This window comes from Talpa occidentalis, unplaced genomic scaffold (genome assembly GCF_014898055.3).
Source record: "Talpa occidentalis isolate TD23 unplaced genomic scaffold, MPIMG_talOcc4v2.1 talOcc4.7, whole genome shotgun sequence".
Classification (NCBI taxonomy): Eukaryota; Metazoa; Chordata; class Mammalia; order Eulipotyphla; family Talpidae; genus Talpa; species Talpa occidentalis.
Window position 1 is genome coordinate 102,884,311 of NW_023605083.1, and position 21,155 is coordinate 102,905,465.

Consider the following 21,155-nt stretch of genomic DNA (forward strand, 5'->3'; position numbering starts at 1 on the left):
CTCATCCCATCTGAGGCCACATGAGAATCACTTAATGTCCGTATTTCTACCAATCGAGCTGCCTCTTCAAGGCAAGCTAGGCTTTATTTATTTATTTATTTATTTATTTATTTATTTAAGGCTTTTTTTAAACAAGTGCCCCAAAACTCTTCAAGATTTTGTCAATCACATAGTTTCAAAGCTGCTTTTACATTTTTAGGTATTATAATAGTGAAATACAAAGTTGTATTTGCTTGCTAGGGTTACCAGCAACTAAATGATTTAAACAATAGAAATTAATTTCCACATAGTTTTGAAGACTGGAGTCTAAGACTTGGCAAAATCTTCTATTGAACCCTCGTTCCTTGGCTTACAGACAATTGGCTCCTTCTCACAATGTCCTTGTTACTGATTCCAAAAAGGGTCTTTGCCTGGCTTCCACCAATTAATCCCGCACACATTTTAAAAGAGCCAATAATAGGGCTCAAGTGAGGAATGTTTACTATGGATCGCACTATGGGGAAGGGGCAGCAATTGCCATGAACCATACTTGTTGCTCTGAGAATGGCGAGGGTTCTGGCATTATAGGGTTGAGTGTCAGGGCAGGGAGGCAGGGTGGATGGTCTGTTTCTCACTGGTGATTGGCTGGCTGGGGTACTGTGTGTCCCTGTTAGCCTGGGAACTCAACAACAGGAAGGTAACGAACAAGGATGAGATTCTGGGGCCCTGCAATTCCTCACATGACCTTTCTTCTGTACCTGTGCAAGAGACAGCCAGCAAGCAAGCACTCAAGATTTACTCTTGTAAGGACACCAGCCCTGTGGGATTATGGCTTTACCCTTATGACACTATTTAACCTTAATTACCTCTATAAGTTCTGTATCCAAATACTGTCATTTTAGAGTTAGGGCTTCCTCCTATGGCTTTGGGGGGAGGGATTCAGTTTATAACACTCACCTTTGGCCACCCACAATTCATATCTGCCCACGAATTCATGTCATTAAGGGGTATTAAGATTTTCCATTCCTCGTGAATAAGAAGATGGCAGAAATCAGTAGGAAATGTTCCACTTTCCTGAAATGGAATGGAGAAAAATAACATTGCTTTATTTCAGTGTTCATAAGAGTTGGTTTATGGAAGTTTTCTTTTTAAGTTGCAGTCTATATTTTATGACCTTTTATTTTAATAAACTTTATAAAAGCTGCACACCTGTATCTGTACCTCACTTATTCATCCCTCAAGAGCCCAAACTATTCAACCTTGTGGGGAGTTACTGTATACATTCTGGAACTCTTGTCTTGAGTGCGGGGAAAGTGACATAATAGCCTTCATCCTCACATCCTCCAGAGTACTTCAACAGCCAAATAAGAGTCCTGTGTCACATACTTGGCCTCCTAAACAGGCATCTCTCAGTATCAATCCCTGTATCCTGAGGCCCCGTCCTATAAGCTACTCCCACACGTGTGCCAGTGATCTAACCCAAGTCTCAGGGGTTGCAGCCACAGCCCTTTAGTCCTTCATTCAGGGACTAAGTTCTGGAGCGCCCACCTTTATAAGCAGTCCAAGGGACTGACCCTTTAGCCACTGCTTCTAACACTAGTCTCCAGGGTCTAAATGTCTCAGTGCCTGAAAAATATCCAGCCCTAGTCTGGCCATAGTGTCTTCACCAAATGGACACTACTGGTCATTCTCCCCAGACCCAGGGACTTCCCTGGCTTAAAATCCAGAGACAATTAAAGTTTAGTATATAATAATTTTAAAACTTGCACAGCAAAAATACCACAAGTGATATCAAAAAATAAATGGAATAAAAGTAACACATTATTTTACACATAAAGGGTTTCTCTTCCCCCATTTTTTAAGAACTTTCAAAAACAAAGGGAAAAAGGCCAGAAGTTCTAGGAAACATGGGCAAAAGACAGATCTGTTTACCAAAAGAGGTATAAACAAATGAAAAAAAAAAGTTCAACTTCACTCATGGTAAGAGAAACACAAATCACAATTACATGAAGATACTATTTCTCATCACTCTGGCAAAAGTTAAAAAGCTAAGAGAATTTTTTATCTTGATCAGGCTGCACAAAACATTTTCATACATTGCTGGTGGGAATGCAAAATGGTTTAAAACCTATAGAGGAGAATCTGACAATATTTAATAAGATTATACCTGTTGCAAACAATCACTTTTAAGAGACTATGCCGCAGATTCACTTGCAACTTGTGTGTGAATATACACATACACATGGTTATTTTTTTCAGCATTATTTATAGTTGCAAAATACTGAAAATTGCTTGAATGATTAAACATAGGAAATTGAGTAAGCTGATATGTAAACACAATGGAGTAAAATGTAGCTGAGAAAAAGAATGAGGCAGGAAAAGCCACGGATAGCTGCACAGAAAAGTGAAGGGAGCATTTTACCTGTGTCACATCAACCTCTAAGCCAGCACAGTTACTTCCTCAGTAAGAGCCCCTTGGCAGTAATTTCCCTCTGCCGGGAGGGAGGAGACCAGAACAGCCTTCCTTACTGAAGATTTCAGTGGCCCTTACTGATGCCATGGACACCTGCCCATTTTACCACTGAGGACCAGAGCAACCTTCACGGATGATGACAGTTGATAAAGCTGCCCAGAGTCTACTGCACCATGCTCCTCTGAAACAGAAACCAATGCTGTGAATCTCAACACAGTACCAGTATCCCCCTGGTACTACTGTGCATTCCTGTGCCCCAAACCCCCATGCCACTACTCATGCATCTCATGCAGGAGAAAAGGAGAGGAGAAGGATGCCAGTAGTTCATGCCATCACCATGGACACCTGCAGTCATTGATAATGATTGAGCGGACAAAGCTGTATACCTTGGGGCCAGAACCACTGCTGTGCCACCCTGCATCTAAAGCAATAATGTCTCACCCAATCATAGCACTTACACTCACCTAAATATGAAGATCCTTCCTAACCAAAACTAGTCCATAAAGTCTGGAGGAGGTAACTACTTCAAATGTACAGTCATCGATGCAAGGCTACATGGAACATGAAAAACCAAGGAAGTAATGACTTCACCAAAGAATCATAAATTTCCAATTACTTGCCTAAAGGAAGTGATTATCCAAGGATAATCACCTGCCAAAGAATTTAAAATAATTGTTTTAAAGGAACTCATCAAGCTAAAAGAGGACACAAATAAACAAAATATCAAATGGATGAAAGCAATTTATGAATAGGTTCCAAAAGGGAGGGAGACTAACTGTAAAAAAAAAAAAAAAAAAAAAAATTCTGGAGCTAAAGATTACAGTGAATGAAATGAAAAATGCAATGTAGTTCCATCAAGCAGAAAATTCTGTGAACTACAAAATGGAACATTTGAAATTATCCAGTTAAGGAGAAAAAGGAAACAATTAATATGGAAATAGCCTACAGGTTTTATGGGCCATATCAAGAGAACCACTGTATGTATTATTGGAGTCCCATAAGGGGAAGGGAGAATAGGGCATAATATTTACTTAGGAAATAAAAATTTCCCAAATCTTAGGAAAGAGTGAGTCACTGAGATTCATGGTAGTCAAGACTGCTAGATAGGACCAATGGAAAGATGACTACACCCCGATACAGTATGATCAACTTGTCAAAAATCAAGGACAAATAGTTTTGAAAGGTGCAAGAGAAAAATGACTCATTACATAGTCATGTGTTGTTTAACAATGAGGGTATGTTCTGAGAAATGTATCCTTGTACAATTTCATTTTTATGCATATTATGCAAATGTCACAAATTATGAAGCTGCTGCCATGATTTTCTGATGGCTTCAGTCTCACTGGCAATAGGAATTTGGGGGCCACCATCATATGTGTGGTCTGTTTTGACCAAAATGTCACTGTGCATGACTGTATAGTGGAACGCACACTAAACTCTCAGTTGATTCTGAGGTATTTAATTCTTTTTTAAGCAATTATAAATGGATTTTTTTTTAAACTTGGCTTCTGAGCCTAAGGAGACTTTAAATGTCTAATCTGTGATTCTTTATTACCAGACAACTTTAAAGAATGAAGGTTGTCTTTATGGAGTAAATAAAACCACTCACAGAAGCTTTGATTTAAATTCATGCTTGAGAATATGCATAGAAGCATTTTCTCACTATATCTATGTAAATAAGCCAAGTGTAATAAACTAGATTTATATCACAAATCAGTGAGTTTCACTGTAAATACTGTGAAAAAGTGACTTTAAAAAAAAAGATGGCTTAAAAAAAATGCTGTATTTCAATTGAAAACTATAATGTATTATCAGAATCTAGTCCTGTTAATTGTCTTTAAGGTTTTATCTACTTGAAAACTTAAGAAAATCACCACAACAGACCACGTAGGGACAGCTTCCATACCTATTGCTGTACGGGCCACTCAGAAAAATTCAACAGAATACCTGATAACATAAATCCAAGACAGTCAAATAACAAACCAGGAAAATGCACCAGATTGAAAGTGCCTCTTCTGCATTCCACCAAAAATGCTTTGAACTCAAATCTAGAAATTTTCTCAATTGGCTACTCTCCAAACTCAGAAACTGAATTTGTAATATGTTCAACAATTAACCATTGTTTTTCTGTTGTTTTCATAGATGTTTCTCATTAATTTACCTAATTGCTCACTTCAGTTATCCAGAGGCCTAACTTAGGTTGAAGCTCTCCTGCAAAACTGCCTCATAAAATAGCCTCATAATCACCCTGTTCTAAGTAATCTTGAGAATGTGTTTGTTAATACATCATGTTATGCCTGTGCAAATAACTAAAAAAATTGTAGACTGACTTACAACAATAACACCTGAATCTAACTATGACTTACTTGGTTTGATCATTTAAATCTTGGCTCCTGGCAGTCTGCTCTGGGACATTTTTCAAGACCTGGTTATTCTTTTTATAGTCATCATGCAACCTCTTTAGTGTATTGTATACTCTCAAGGGCTTTAGATGCTTGTCAGCAACCAGTCACACATCAAACAGTATCCATCAGGAGATTAAATTATTGGATGAAATAAACAATGACATAAAAGATGAAAAGTGACTACATGGCCCTCTGGTCTGCCAATTCAGTTAAAGGAAACAAATATGTGGTAACAGGATAACAGTATTCTGGCTGCTCATACTCTCAGTCTCAGAAAATGACCAAAAGGGTGGAAATGATTGTTAAAATAGAAAACAAATGGATTAGAGAAGCCAAATGGAAAATAGTCATATGGAGTTTCTGGAAAAAAAAAAAAAGAAATACTGTATAATCCAAGTATTCCCATGCTGGGTATTTATCTGAGGAATATGAAAACACTAAACCATAGAGGTATATGCATCCCCATGTTCACTGCAGCATTATTCACAATATCTAGGAGTTGGTTACAACCCAAGGTGCCCATCAAAGGATGAGTGGATAAAGAAGATGTGGTATATATACACAATGGAATACTATTAAGCTATTAAAAAAATGAAATTTTTCCATTTGCAACAACACAAAGTATGATACTAAGTGAAATAAGTCAAATGGAGAAAGACAAATAACATATTACTTCATTCAGGTGAAGAAACAGTGAACCAACAAAACAAAAACTCTTAGACTACAAGATCTTTTTTTTTTTTTTTTTTTTCAAAAAGTCTGCATATACATGCATCCTATTTTATTGATGCACTGTGATTAACTTCACAAATTCCCCTCTATTAGCTATCAAAATCATTTTCAAAGTTCATTATTGAAAATATTAAAATTATTTTATGCATTAATATATCCATTCAGTTATTATATCATTATGTATAAGCATTTAATAACCATACAATTAGTGAAACGTTAAAATATACCCCCAAAATGAATATTATTCATCCGTGTGATTAAATCAGCAGTTACATCTATGATTATTACCTTGGCTTTTTAAAATCAGGTTGATTCTGCATTGTGGGAGGTTTTCCAGAGCCAATTTTCGTAATGTCACACATGCCGGGGATTATATTATATACTAGTGCATATGACAAAGAGCATAAGTGTTGGTTCCTGCCCTCAAATTGCATGCCGTCAGCCGAGAATACATGCAAGAAAAGGATGATTCCAGTACGGTTCATAAGTTCTGTGATGTAGGGAAAACGTGAGCTGCACAATTCCAGAGAAAAGCCTCTAACACAGATGAAAGCAGCTGCTCACACAGCTGATGGGGCACATGTGCTGCATCTGGAGTGATGCCTATGGATTAGCCAGACAGAGCGGGGACCTGGGTAGAGAGAGGGGCACAGTTCAGGCAGAGGAAGTAGTTTTCACTATGTTTCAAAGGAGAGGTAATGATGACTCACTTATTGGAGCTGCTGCTTGTTCATTGGGGCTGCCTGAGCAGTACATATCAACCATGAAAAGAAAATATGTGCATAGAAGGTCTGCGATGAGTTAGCAGGAGCACTTCTACCCCTTGTAGGTGATTTTTTGGTATTTAGATCCCAATGAATCTTATCCCAGCCTATGAAAGGTACTTGCAGTAGTGACTTCTCTTACCATTGACAACACTTGAGAGGTTTTAAGAATATTCGAGATGGTCAAGTTATATACTTATTTGCTGCTAGAGTTCTGTTGACCTTATTATTTTGGTTATCGCTAGAATGTATTATTAAATAGGTGGTTGGTTGGCATTTTAGAAATCACGGAGTGACTTTTAGTCATCAGCGTGGGTTCACGGAGAACACAACATGCAGAACTGATTTCATTTCATTCGTGTCCAGGGCACATCTTCTAGACACAAAAGACTACAAGATCTTAATAGTGGTTACCAAAAGGGAAAGGAGACGGGAAATGGTAAATTATGTAAAAGGGGTCAACTGAGGCCTCCCTGGTGACACAGGGTTTAAAGTCTCAGTGCTATCAAGCTATCATCAGCCACTGTAGCATGAGTTCGATATCCAGCCAGGGAGCTACCCACATGGCGAAACAGACCTCTCCTGTCTCACTCACTGCTCCCCTCAGCAGTGTATTTCAGTAGATCTGCCTGTTCTGCTCCCCACTCTGTCTCTGCTGAATCCTCTCATGCCCTGTACCTCTGACCTACATCCCAGTTCTTATATGCATAAATAAAAAAAATAAATCTTTAAAAAAAAGGGGGGGTCAATTGTATGGTGATGTACAGACTATACTTTTGTTGATAAACAAAGTAATTTATACAGACATTGATATTTATCTGTACATCTGAAACCTATGTTACACACCCAATATTACTTCAATAAATAATTTAAAAAATGAAGACTAGTCTTAATTCCTGAGCAGACAAAACCAGTCTAGTCATAGAAAAGAAAGCTTAATTGAGCTTATTTTGCTAGGTCAAGACTAACTTCATCTGGGGCATTTCTTCATTTCTCTGGAAATCATAAGCAAGTATTTGTTTCCACAATTGATATGAGGTAACCACTAATGAATTCACTATCATTTAAGAAACTTCTAATATTACCAATCACTATGAAGAATGCTGCTTCCTTATGATATAATCTACTTTATAACAATCTACACCAAAGCCTCATCCCATGTTTTGGATGGTTTCTCCCAGTTTGCAAACTGTCCTTTTGGAGTGCACAAAACTCTTTTACTAATGTTTAAGTTTATTAAAGAGATTAGTCAGAGCAAACTGAGGATTCAACCCCAGGATGCAGCACTAGATAGTCTCTGAGTGCTAGTCTACATGTTCTGGTCTGTTATATGAGTTTTGTGCAGCTGGGCTACATGCCCAGGAGGAGATACATACTTCTTCCATGCACAGGTAAAGGAGACATCTGGTTATATTCTGGTTCCAGGAAAAAGGAATGTATAATCAAAATTGCTCTTATTCTGCAGTCAGATTTTATCTCTCTGTGGGGTGGGAATAGCAGAAGACCTGGGATTAGAAAATTTTTTTCTACTCTTGAGTGTGGTTTGCAGACATGAAGACAGAGCTGTGCAGCTCATCTCCTTCTGCATGTCAAAACATGACAATTGGGGGAATGGGTCTAGGTGTGTTGATTGGGCTGCATGTACTTCACAGTAAAAGTTGTATTTATATGTTTTTTTTTCTTTTTAGTGACTTCAAGCATCTGCAGGGGCCAGCTCAGCAGTTTTACAGAGGGGAGACCGCTCTGACAAGGATTATTCTTTCAGTCCACAGTACTTTGATGATTGATTGGTTTTACTTTAGTCTGAATCTTTGACACTAATAACCCATTACTGAAAATGCAAATATACCCTATAAATTTTTATCCAATTTTCCATGTTCCTTGTATACACACACAAATTCAATATATGATTCTCACCACAAACCATTAATACCTATGATTCCCAGCACATTACAATTATGAGAACATTTACTCTATATCCCCCAGTACATACAGCTCACACCACCTACATATACATAATCCACACTCTCAAATACACTAAAACAACCTCACCATTGTCCAAAATACAGATTCCTATAAATTCCACTCCATAAAAGCCACTGACCTACACATACCATAATTTCCATAAAATGGGGTTTTACAAAAGCAAATGCATATTGGGCCTCCCCTGGTGGCACAGCGGTTGAGCGCTGGGATGCGAAGCTGCAGACAGCCTCTACAGCACCAGTTCGATCCCCAGCCGCTGGCGAGGGTCCCACACAGCAGGCAGACCTCTCCTGCCGCACCCACTGCTCCCCTCAGCAGTATTTCGTTGGTCTGCCTGTTCTGTTCCCCGCTCTGGCTCTGGTGAATTCTCTCACCCTCCTGAGCTTCTGACTGTACCAAGTGCATATATTAAATAAATAAATATTATAAAAAAAAAAAAAAAAGCAAATGCAATTAACAATTACTGAAAATCACCAAAGGAAATAAAGCTGCTCTTGTACCCACAGGTGACTTTGCAGGTGCCTTTTTCTTCTGTTCCTAATAAACCTGTCCTTTTAAAATATAAAATACATACATACATAAAACACATACAGCATGCCCTGAGTACATTTTGAAAACATACAAAATAAACAACCCTATACCACTAGGACTTCCCCCAACAATGCCAATGTACACATGCAGCTAACCCTGCCAAACCACATTACACACAAACTTCCAAAATTCTGGGGAAAACATGCACAGACAAACATCTTGCAAAGGCCTAGATAACAAATGCATAACCTCAAATTCAAAAGTAAATTTAAATTACAACTCAGACCCTCTGAATAACTCAACTCCAATAACAAAAACACACTCATGACTACCAGTTAACCACAAGTATCCACACAGGCATTTCCACCTATACAAATACACTCATCATATTCCCACTACTAATTAAATACACAAATAAGCCCCAAATGAGGAATTCACATAAACACATTTCATGTGTCTGCCAAATCATGACATTTCCAAAATAACCCTGCCGTGAGTATCACAATCTCCAGGAGATCCACACATATGCATATACAACTTAGGTTTATAGATACACACAACAACTAACAACTGTCATCTATAAAAACAACCATAAAACTTACTGAACCGCACAAGCCTGTGAGCACACATATATGTAGCTCACACTACAAACACACCCTCACAGTGACTTCACAGAATACAAACACAAAACCTCCAAAGCCCCAAGTGAACAGACAGTGTTGTGCTAGCAAAGACTTAACCACCTGAGCCACCTCACTCTGAAGAAAGTAGGATATAAAAATACACATAAACATACAGAATTAATTTTAACCATATCACCACTGATTGACACGTAATTGATGGATAATAAAATACATTCTTTATCTCTCCATTGTAAATTTCATCTACACAATTCTTAACGTTTTTTGTTGATTCAGCTGCTCTTGGATCTACAGCCCACACATTTATGCAATTCCATTATCATTTGGTAACACCAGAGCATGATTAACGCCTGATTACGATGGGATTGAGCAAAGTTGCTGCCTCACTGAGAAGAGAGCGCAGTTAGGACATAATGGCTGCTGATTTTTTTTTTAAAGATTTATTTATTTACACAAGCACTGGGGTACAGGACAGAGGCACGGGAGGGTGAGAGAATTCACCAGAGACAGAGGCAGACAGAGAGAATTCACCAGAACAGGCAGAAGGACTGAAGTACACTGCTGAGGGGAGCAGCGGGCGAGGCAGGAGAGGTCTGCCACGCCATATGGGAATCTCCCTGGCCAGCCGGGGATCGAACCGGCGCTGCAGAGGCTGCAGACAGCTTCACAGCGCAGCGCTCAACCGCTGCGCCACCGGGGAGGCCCAATGGTTGATGATTTTATGTTATTAAGAAAAAAACTGTGAGGAAGGACATATGTAGAGTCACTCATTTACAATAACCTGAGTGTCTACATTGGGAAGAGGTAATGATTTGAAATCTGGAAGTACTCCCCTCTGGCTTTTTACATTATTCAGAAAGCACAAACACACCAAGACTTGTTTTAACCCAGGTATCATTTAAGCCCCTTGGACAAGCATCCTTGAACCAAAGTGCCCCTGGAGTGAGGTGGGTGCCCACCGGGGGTATCAAAGCCCCCCAACCGAGCTACGGGGGTGCACACAAACACTGGTGGGGTGTCCCCACACAGACAGAGTACAAGAAATCTGACATAAAAACAACAGGCACAGAGCGGCACACCTAAGAGCCAGACACTCCGCGCGCCCATTACCTCCACATTGACACAACCGACGAGGCGGCCATCTTGCCAGGCCCCGCCCCCAAAGAAGGGCCGTTGTGGCCGCGCCCCCGGTAGCGCGCATGCGCGTCTCACGCACTAAACAGCCGCAACGGACGCTGGGAGCCGTTGGGTGATGACGTTTCGGGCTCCACAGCTCCGCCCCCCGCGGGCGGGCACGTGCTTGCGGCGCGGGGCAGGCGGGGAACAGTCCCAGGTGCCCTTGCAGGGGAGGAAAGCCAGGGCGCCCCGGGGCGTCGTGGCAGCTCCGCAGGCGCCAGCGCCAGTTACCCCCAGAACTTTCCTGCTGGCCGTACTCCTTAGAGCCAGCGCGAGTGGAAGCAGCACTCACGATTTTAATGACAAGCGTGCACTTCACGCGCTCATGTGACACCGGGGAATGTTTTGCAGAGCTTTACCCTGAAGCAAATTGGGGCAGATGCGTGCAAACCCTTTTGCAGTGCATTTCCTGGATTCTTGTTCATGCCTTTCAAAACGGCGTGTGCTTTTCCCGGCCATTTCTGAAGTTTCCATTAAAGAACAGTTCCGGAGCCTCCCCGGTGGCGCAGCGGTTGAGCGCTGGGCTGTGAAGCTGTCCTCAGCCTCTGTAGCGCCAGTTCGATCCCCGGCCGCCGGCGAGGGTCCCACGTGGCGCGCAGACCTCTCCTGCCGCGCCCGCTGCTCCCCTTAGCAGTGTATTTCCTCAGTCTGCCTGCTCTGCTCCCCGCTCTGTCTCTGGTGAATTCTTTCACCCTCCCGCGCTTCTGACAGTACCCAGTGCTTGTATAAATAAATGAATTAATTAAAAAAAAATTCTGGCAGAGAATTGTCGATCTGGCAAACAATCTAAGAAGTGCTTTGCCCTGAGTGCATTTCCAGAGCTTTTTGAAATGCAATTAGTGCACTACACTATCATTCTGACTGCATTTATCGAATGCTTGGACTTTTTCCATAGTTGTTGATTCATAGATCTTTATAAGGTTTTTAATTATAAATTTAATTATAACTTTAACGAAGATTTGACAGTCTGGGCTATTTCAGACCTAGCAAGGATTTTGGGCACACTTTCAGTCCCTCAGCCCTGCTATTTTTTTGTAATTTAGGAAAGCATGTCATAGCAAAATCAATTTAGGACTTGAGTTTGTGATGCTTCCCAAAGAAACTCCACAATCATCACATCCTCTCTGTATCTTAGGCCAATGCAAGTTTAGTTTCATTTCTCATTCCACAAGATTACTCTAAAGACCCCTGACATCTAACACCACCAAGAACCTCCAGATGCCCAGACTGCAAACTCCACAAGACACAAACACAGTATCTTGCCATTCTGTGATTGGACATGGTCTTCTGAGGCATGTGATCTATGTCCAAAGAGATTTTCTCCATCAGTCAATGCCTGCACAGAGGCTTTCTGCAGGCATGGCCATCATAATGTGAAAGACTTTTACCTACTCCCTTTATTGGCTGCACAACCCAAATAACTTTAAAGCTAATCTAATTATCTCTCCTTCTAGGGTGTGGATTTAGATGTGATACAAAAGAATTGCATCTGCGATCAATTTTCCCACCATGCAGTTTTTATCTCAATGACTCTGAAGGGAGTCATTCCAATCTTATATTAAAACTATTAGAAACTTGGAAATAAAGAATCACCTGATATAACAAATGGAGGGCCAAACAAGGAAGCCATCCTTTCTGGAATGCTTGTGCATAGTATTTGGACTCACCACCCTTCCATAAGAACTTATTTATTGAAGTTACTTAAGTTTCTAATGTTTCCCCTCATGAAGACTCTGCAGTTGATTATTCAGTCCACAACAGTGATTTTGGAAATAAAGTTCACCATGATTTTCCTTGTATAGCTCTCACCTCAAGGTACTGTCTGCACAAAGTAACTGCAGAGATATTCAAAACAGACATGTACGTGAAAACACTTCCATGCTACAGAGAAAGCAGACGTTCCTATGGGAAGTCACTGTGGAGGTCAGAGCCTTCAGAGGGACAGTCAAGCACTCTGGAACTACTCAGTGCAAATAGTCACTGGAACTTGCACTTTGAGAGTTCAGGGAAAACATAGAAATCACGTGGAAATTGTGCAGATTCAGCTATTACTTTCTTGCAAAACCTGGGCAAAATGGGAAGTAGTATGGACCTTACCTCCAATTTACTGCCAATTTATTCAATTCAGCTACTGTTTAATTTTCATACAATTTGTCCTTATGATTCAAATTGTCATTTCTTCCCAAAGAACAAGAAAATCTTAAGCACAAGCAAAAGACATTATCAGTGAATATTCACAGGTTAGAAGAGTCCTTCTAAACCTCTCTTTCCTTCCCAACTCTGAACCATCAGTCAGAACTCTACACCCACTGCATCAGGCAGAGAAGCTAAGGCAGAAACCAAGCTAAGGCATGACCAGGAATTCATGCAGGTGAGACTTTGTGTGATGATGAGGCTGGATTCTAAAGAACAAGTGTGTGAAATGAAGACTGGAAATTGGGCAGCCAATGAGGATTTCCAGGCTCAGATGGTCATGAGAAGGTAAGTGGGAGGAGGGTCGTGCATTGGGACTTGGACATTGGTGGTGAGAATCCTTGTTTCTCTAGGGAGCACATCCACGGTTAGGGATCTTTAACACTTAGACAAATCAAGGAAGGCTCTAAGGTGTTAGGCCATTGAACTTAGGGAAAGAGATTTTCTGCCTTATTTCTGTGCCTACCACAGTAGGCCCAGAACTCAGCTGCATAGACTCCAACAAAGTCTATTACACCCAAAGATTCAGGTTTTGTGTGCATGTCCAATTGTTAGCAAACAGGTGGTTTACCCCAGTTGCACACTTGCATGACTTTACTCCAAGTTCTCATTCTGCAAGGGTGAGTAATTAACTGTTTAGTTCAATATGTTCAATATGTTCAATAGGTCAATATGTTACGTTTTCTTGGTAGTGCTGCCAGACAAAATACTGCAAACCAGTCCAATGCAAATCTCAGATAAATAGGGAATAGCTATTGCAGGTGTAAGCAGAGTGGTTTGGGGGACACAAAGCTATATTGCTGGATAAGAGCAGAAGTAAAGAAATAACTAGTAAAACCTTATGCTGGGAATGTGAAAAAACGGTGCCTCCATTTCCTAAAGGTCACCCATGCCAACTGTATTGCCACTGAATACTTTCAAAAGGAGTTCTGGTTCTGTCTTCCTGCCAGAGCCCTTCATGGAATGTTCCCCCAAGACCTCACCCCTCCCAGGCCCACCTGGTCAGGCCCCTCCCCCACTGCGGAATGTCTTGACTCCAACATTCTAACCAGGTTTAAATTCAAACTTGTCCCACTTCAACTTAGCATCTGTTGGAACCAGCTCAGTCTCTGCGTGTTGCACCTGACATAGGTCATTGTGGAGGCTGCCAGGCCGCTGTGGTCTGCACCCAAGCCCGTGGAGATGGCTTCTGGAGGTCAGTCTGTGGGTTTGGAGGAGGGGGGAGTTCAGAGGCCCAAACACCCTTCCAATTCTTGAGATGCAGATGTGACTCTGCTGCTGGGGACGTGTAGTTTGGATGGAGTAGCGGGAGCTGGAGAGTCCGTGGGCCCAGGTGGCTCAGGAGAACACCCTGGGTATGGAGAAAGGAAGGCAGCAGGCACCCTGGTGCTTTCTGAGGGGGACAAGCCACTTTGTCACATGTTCACGGGCAGTCGTGGGACTTCTTCTGGGGCACAGAGAAGGTCAAGGGGGCAAGCTGAGCCCCGTGTTGATTACTCGGCTCCCGGGAATGGCCCACCTTATTTTCCTAAGGACTTTGAAATGTGGTGAAGTGGATCTCAAGTGGGTAATGGGGAGGTGGGGCGAAGCTCGGAAACTGTTAGTGAGTCCCTTGTGGGACCAAGGTGGCGATGAAATGTCCTCTCCAGAGCCAGGCTGAGTTCACTGCAGCTGCCAGGGCCAGGGCTGTGCTCTTTGGAGCCCAAATGCACTTCCCTTTCAGTCCTGGTGCTGTTGTCTGGGATTCAACGGGGCTGAGGCAGCCAGTTGAGTGCAACCAGTAGGGCCTGACTCCCGAGTTGCTCTGGGTCGTTCTCCTTTGTGCAAACTACTTCTGACTTCCTTCCTTTGTCCAGCCCCTGATTGTGGCCCACAGCCCTTGTTTCCTGTTTGTGGGAATATTGTCCATCACTGCTTCACACAGAGGGACAGATGATCCCCTGGCAAGAGTGTGCAGGCTGACTCCTTTTAAGTGGGGGGTGGTGAAAAGCCCAGAAAGAGACTTTTCTGTAGCTATAATATGACCCTATCAGTTAGTGACCCACAAGGGGCTGCTTCCCTCAAATAGATGTGCTCAGAACTGAGACTGCAGTGGGACATGGGGGGCAGCCAGACCAGGGATGTAGGGAGGCTGTTTCTCAGCATGCAGGGGTCATGTGTTGGTGAACAGGGAGCAAGTCCCCGGGCGACTAATTCAGGCTGACACAGACCATGTACACTTGAGGACACGTGCACACTGCATGTTTTCCTGCTCAGTGGCCTTGTTCATCGCTAGTGCCTCAGGCCTGCAGGAAAAAGGTGGCATCATGTTGCCTGCCAGGGCTGCCTCCTGCATCACCCTTCTCCTTTTCTCCACAGCGTCTCCAATGCTGGGACTGGATTTGACCATCAACCCTGGCCCCTCCATGCTTCCTTTCAATCCCCTGCCCCTTGCCACTCCAGGCCTCCCTCACCTGACACCTTGGGAGCCACCCCCACCCCCATTCATGACCCCAGTCTTCCCTCCTGCCAACCCTCTGGTGATGTCAGCTTTCCCCAGGCCACCTTTGGTGGTGGGAGCGCCTGGCCCTGGCCCCCAGGAGGCAGGGGCTTGCAATGTTCTTCTGCAAGTCAGGTCCGAGGCAGGGCCAGTGGTGCCCCCCCAGACTCAGACCTTCGTCGTTTCATCAGCACCTGTCACCTGGAGTGCTCCAGGAACCCTCTGTGGGGCAGCTGGCTATCCTGCACCCCTATTCGTGGCAGCCTCTACAGCTGAGACCATTGTGCCCAGCCCAGTTGTTGTGGGCACGCAGGCTGGCAATGGAGGCTGGGCCCTAGGCCTGCCTCCTCACGCTCCACCGCCCGCTGCCCAGCTGGCCCCCATCATGCTCCCAGTGAACACTGGGCCAGAGCCACAAGGGGCTTCCAGGGAGGCTGGGCCAGCCGCCACCCAGAACAATGCCTCAGCTGATGACTCCTGCAATGCCAAGAGCGTTTACGAGAACTTCCGGCGGTGGCAGCGCTTCAAGGCCCTGGCCCGGATGCACCTTCCTCAGAGTCCGGACACGGAAGCCCTCTCCTGCTTCCTCATGTGAGTCAGCACAGGCACTGCCCAGGGCTTGTGCACAGGGATCCTTGGGGCTAATCTATGAGTCAGCAGATGTCTGGCCTGAGGCCCACTCTTGAAATGATAGCAGTGGTTATGATGGAAGGTTCATCTTGAACAAAGAGCTCCCCCAGCTGATGCCCCAACTCTAGAAGAGAAGTGACGTGAGCTTCCAGTTGAGCCTGATCTGTTATGAGCAGTCACAACTGTAGCTAGGACGTGGGCTTTCCATACTGTAAGGGGCAGAAAGGGCCAGGGAGCACGCTCTCTATGACCCGGACAGACAGGGTAAAGGAGGAGTCCTGGAGCCGTTGGTGGCTTTTCAGGCTTTTTTTGGGATTTACCAGGTACACAGCAGGCAGGGAAGCTGGGGGGCTGGGAGACTGGCAGGCTTCCCAGCCCCTAGAAAGTCTTTACTCTGGGCTCTCCAGTGTTCTCTGGTGGTCTCTGCTTCTCTGCTCTACTCGTGGTTCCACTTCTGCTGGTGTCCCCGTGACACCTCCCTTAAAAGAGCAGTATGCGCCCAGGTGAATCCCCCCATGCATGCCCACACCCTACGCCAGGTGCCCGCCATCAGGCATGCATTCGGGACCACAGGGTTCCATCATCAATCCTAACGGCAGGAGGGCAGAAAAGCCTGATATCATTTACTTACCCTACACATACCCAGGCCTCACCTCTCCCACCCCATCGGCTTCATCCTGCCCACTTAGGCTGCAGAGCCATGTTAGCATGGCCTGGGGTCCCCAGTGCATCTCCTGGAGGAGTCCCAGCCCGAGGGCAGTGTCTTACCCTGCATCCAGCTGCTGGCTGCGTGCACGCCCTGGAGAAGCGGCCTCTCCTCCTGGAGCAAAGGCTTTGGGTACTTGAGCAAATCTCTTCTCCGTGGACAGGCAGCCCAGGGTAGGCCAGCTGCCCGGGCCCTGTGTTTGGCCCTGCCCCTCACACTCAGGGGCTCCGAGGCTGTTTGAACCCTGTTCCCAGCCACTGTGTGCGGTGTCTGAGGGCTCTGGCTATTATACCCGGCCGGCAGGATCAGCGGCTTTAATGACAGGGTCCGTTTTCTCTGACACTGGCAAGTGTGGGATCAGGTGCTGACAGATTTGGCCCTGGGTGGGCTCTTACTGCCTTGCAGGTGGTCACCTTTCCACCGTGTCCTCCCATGGTAGAAAGGGCGTTCTGCAGTCTTCTCTAAGCAGAGTAATGGCAAAGCGGAGCCCCCCCCACCTCAAGACCCCTCCTCCTAGCCACCTGCCATAGCCCCGCTGTCCAGCACCCTCTCCTGGGGGCTCAGATGCCTCACATGTCACTTGGTGGGACACAGACCTCACTTCATAAGCCAAAGTAACTTAGTGACCCACAGGGAGTCCCAGAGGCCAACTACTGCAGAAGGGCCTCCTGGGGCTGGACCTGCATGTCAGGAGGAGGGAAGGGGTGAGGCAGGAAGTGGTGGGCAGGCGTGTGCCGGGGGCAGGGCTGGAGGTGCGCTGCAGACACCGACTAACCCGTTCCTTGCAGCCCTGTGCTTCGGTCGCTGTCCCGCCTGAAGCCCACCATGACGCTGGAGGAGGGCCTGTGGAGAGCCGTGCGGGAGTGGCAAGCCAAGAGCAACTTTGACAGGATGATCTACTACGAGATGGCGGCCAAGTGAGTCGGGGCGACAGGCCGAGGCTGGGTGCAGACCAGGGGCGGCTTGAGACGAGCTCCTCAGGGACAACGGAGGACGAGGCTGCGGGGCGAGGGGCCCACAGCCCCGGGGCTCTTCCTTCATCCCAAACTTCTCCCTGCCCTGTGTGCTGGGCTCCTCCTCCCACTCAGCCCCCACACTCACCCCCGACCCCGGCCCCCAAACCTTGACATGACAACTGGGGCTGTACGGTAGCCCTTTGCTTGGGGGTGCGCAGGGCCTGTTGTCCAGCCCCCGGGCCCCGTCTCCTCAGTGAGTGGCCGTGACGGTGCCAGCAGAGCCTCCCCATTCCCGCTGCCCCTTGGCCCATGTGGGCTCCGCCTGGGCCCTCTCAGCATGGCTGCGCCTCCCACTCACCAGGTTCATGGAATTTGAAGCAGAGGAGGAGATGCAGATGCAGAACTTACAGAGCACGATGGGGGTGCGGTACCTGCCAACTCCTGCCCCACCCCAGCCTGAGAGTCGGGGCCCCCCACCCCCACCGCTGGCTCAGCAGCCAGGTATGGCACCCCTGTTACCTCAGGAGCTGATGGCCAGAGGCCACGGCTGAGGAAAGCCCTGTCCCATGGGGGTCCCTTCAGTGCCAGGTGGTGGTTGCGGGGCGCGCTGGCTCTTTCACCCAGAGCCGTCCCTGGATATCAGGCTCAGCTGCCCTTTGTGCCAGGGCCCTTCCCCTGCTTCAGGACTCTCCCCCTTCCGCCCCAAGGCCCATCACAAATTCACCCAGGAAGAGGGCCGTGAGGAGCCCCTGGAAGCTGTGGCCTCACATCCTCCCACCGACCCTCCGGGATGCTCTCCTCCCCTTTCTCCCCCTGTGGCGTGTGGGCTTCGGTGTCCTGACCCAGCAGTAGCTGTGCGGGCTACTGTTGCCCCGCCCTGTGCCCTGGCCATGCATTGGGATGGGGATGAGGCCCTCATGCTCCCTTCCTTCTTGCTTCCTGCCTCAGCATGTGGCCCCAGGAAGGCCGGTGCCAGGGCCCAGGCCGCCCGCCAGCGGCCACACCGCCCCCTGCGGCCCCGTGAGGCCAAGGCACCCAAGGAGATCCCCCCTGAGGCCGTGAACGAGTATGTGGACATCATGGACGCTCTGCTGGGGCTCCTCTCGGGGGAACCCCTGGGAGAATGCGTTGAGGCGGAGAAGGAGCAGCAGGAAGACGAGGAGGGAAACTACCCTGACCCGGGGCTCCTGAGCTACATTGACAAGCTGTGCTCCGACCAACACTTTGTCACCAAGGTGGGCTGCCCCAGAGCTCTGGGTCCTGGAAGCTTCCAGGGTTCTGCCAGGACCAGATGTGGGTTCTCCCCAGGCCTTTGGAATTAAGTTCTCTTCCTCGGTCCTCACCTGCCTGTCTGTGTCAGTGTGCAGGGTGTACATATTCACTGTGGGTATGTGTCACCCTGCGTGTGTGTGTGCACGTGATTCCATCTTCCTTGTGTGTGCTTACGTGTGCATTGTGAGTGTGGGCTGTGTGTGTGTGTGCATATGTGTGTGCATGGGTGTTTCTCTATGTGCAAATGGGTGCACGCGTGTCCCCGTGTGTTGATGTGCAGACATGTGTACCTACGTGTGTACTCCTTCTTGACCCAGGAATTGGTGTGTGTGTCCATGTGCATGTGAATGCATGCATGTGTGCACTCACATGCTCACTTGTGTCTACCTGTGTCCATCCATGTGCCCAGTTGTGTGTCTGGTGTGTGTGTGCCTGTGTTTGTACGTGTGTGTACCTGCAGCCATGATGGTCTGAAGCATCCTGCCTTGTGCACGAGGGTGGAAGGGTCTCTCCTCTCCACTCTTGCAGCTCAGTTTTGCTCACAGGTGCCCCTGAAGCACGCTCAGCCCCTCTTCCTTCTGTCCCAGGTGGAGGCGGTCATTCACCCCCGCTTCCTGCAAGAGCTGCTTTCCCCAGAGCCAGAGCTGGATCTGTCAGCCCTCGCTGCGGAGCTGGAGCAGGAGGAAGGACTGACCCTGGCACAGGTGAGCAGGGGGCAAGGCACTCTAGGGGAGCCAGGGGACCAGGCACCCTCTGCATCCAGGTAGGGGAGATCTCCAGAACAGGAGCCCTGTGTTGCTCTGTGCATCCCTCCTCTGCCTGAGAGGCATGATAGTGGCTTGCCCATTTTGGGGGTACAGGGTAGGACTGAGAAGGAGCCTGTGGGAACTGGAGTTGGGGGAGGACACATAGCTGGGGAGAAGGTGCAGAGCATGGCATTGCTGCCATCTCTGAGATGAGTCAGTAGGTCACCCCCCGTTCCTCTCAAGTGCCATGCACCCCCGCCCTGGGCCTGTCCTGTCCTGCTCTGCAGACCCAGTCACTGTGCCCTCTCTCTCCCAGCTGGTCGAGAAGCGGCTCTTGGCTCTGAAGGAGGAAGGGGCCGTGCTGGACGTCCCAAGCCACTGTGCGCCCAAAGTGGACTCAAAGTCCCCCAAGTCTGACGGACCTGGCTCCCAGCCAAGGGCCAGTGGTGACGGGCGCCCCGGGAACCCTGACTGTAAGGCCCCTCCAAGAGCCAGCCAAGTGGACATTGGCCTGTCCAGGCCTCGCACCGCTGCCTTCTCCTCGGGACAGCAAGAGCCCCCTCCAGTTCGGGCTGGACACCCCGCCTGTCCCCCACAGATTCAGAAATGTGCTTCCTCTAGATTGGGCAGTGGAGACTCCTGCGTCCTGGGGCAGACCTCTGCAGTCAGGGGGATTCATGTGCCAGCGGATGGGTCCAGTGAGGAGGATGAGGAGGAGCTCCCCAGTCTGGCCTTCCTCCTGGCCTCTCAGCACAGCCTGCTGCCCTGGGGGCTCCCCCAGAGTCCTGGCCCTGCCTCCACTACTGGCTCTGGTGGTCAGCAGGCAAGCCAGTTCCCCTGTCCTCAGAGGCGGGGCCTCAATCCAGCTGGGCCTCGTGGGGCCAAGTCTAGGAAGCGCCCTCTGTGTGTGGGCCCAGCTCCTGCCAACAAGAGCCCCCTCCCAGGGGCTGACCCGGGGGTGTCTGGGAGGCCAGCCTCGCCACTGGAGCTGCTTGGCCCCTCAATTCCTTGGAAGAGAAGGTGTGCTCCTCTTTTCACAGGGCACAGGAGGAAGCGCCATTGCAGCCAGTAGGGAGCAGCAGGAGGCCCCTTCATGTTTCCCCCCAGGGGTGGGGGCTCTGACTTTGTCCTTGCTCTCCCCAGTGGAGGATCCTCGGGGACTCCTCCTCATCTCAGTTATTAACTAGCTGTCCTTGGACCGGAAGGGTGGGATGGGGAGGGATGGGTTGGGGGTCTGGGGTTGGGGGGTGGGTGTGTCTGGGACAGCAAGGGAGGGAGGGTAGGGCCTGGGGGGAGGGTATGGATGTGGGTGGGTGGGAGGTATGAGAAGCACCTTTAGGACATTGGATGTAAATTGTAAATAAAGAGTTTTTTGGAATATGCTCTTGGGCTGCTGTTCTTACTCTTGCTTCTTGGAGAAGGACCCGAGATGAGCAGGCAATGGGCGTCTCAGGGGCTGTGTGTGTTGTGAGAGTTGTGTATCTGA

At 47.3% G+C, this 21,155-nt stretch overlaps 2 protein-coding genes across 2 annotated transcripts in view; both read left to right on the forward strand.

The window, feature by feature from the left end:
- LOC119232488 (zinc finger protein 169) overlaps positions 1–8,736 on the forward strand; it is a 54,818-nt gene extending 46,082 nt beyond the window's left edge. The window contains exon 6 of the mRNA XM_054689584.1: positions 8,042–8,736. The gene's annotated coding sequence lies outside the window, so the exon portion shown is untranslated. The remainder of the gene's footprint in view (positions 1–8,041) is intronic.
- Positions 8,737–13,136: 4,400 nt separating this feature from the next.
- Positions 13,137–20,865, forward strand: LOC119231531 (NUT family member 2G-like). The gene is made up of 8 exons (XM_054688937.1): positions 13,137–13,168; positions 13,966–14,075; positions 15,239–15,950; positions 17,484–17,612; positions 18,013–18,152; positions 18,600–18,886; positions 19,511–19,627; positions 19,986–20,865. Exons 2-8 carry the CDS (start codon positions 14,063–14,065, stop codon positions 20,739–20,741), a joined length of 2,154 nt encoding a protein of 717 aa, XP_054544912.1. The 5' UTR covers positions 13,137–13,168; positions 13,966–14,062; the 3' UTR covers positions 20,742–20,865.
- The last annotated feature ends 290 nt before the right edge of the window (positions 20,866–21,155 follow it).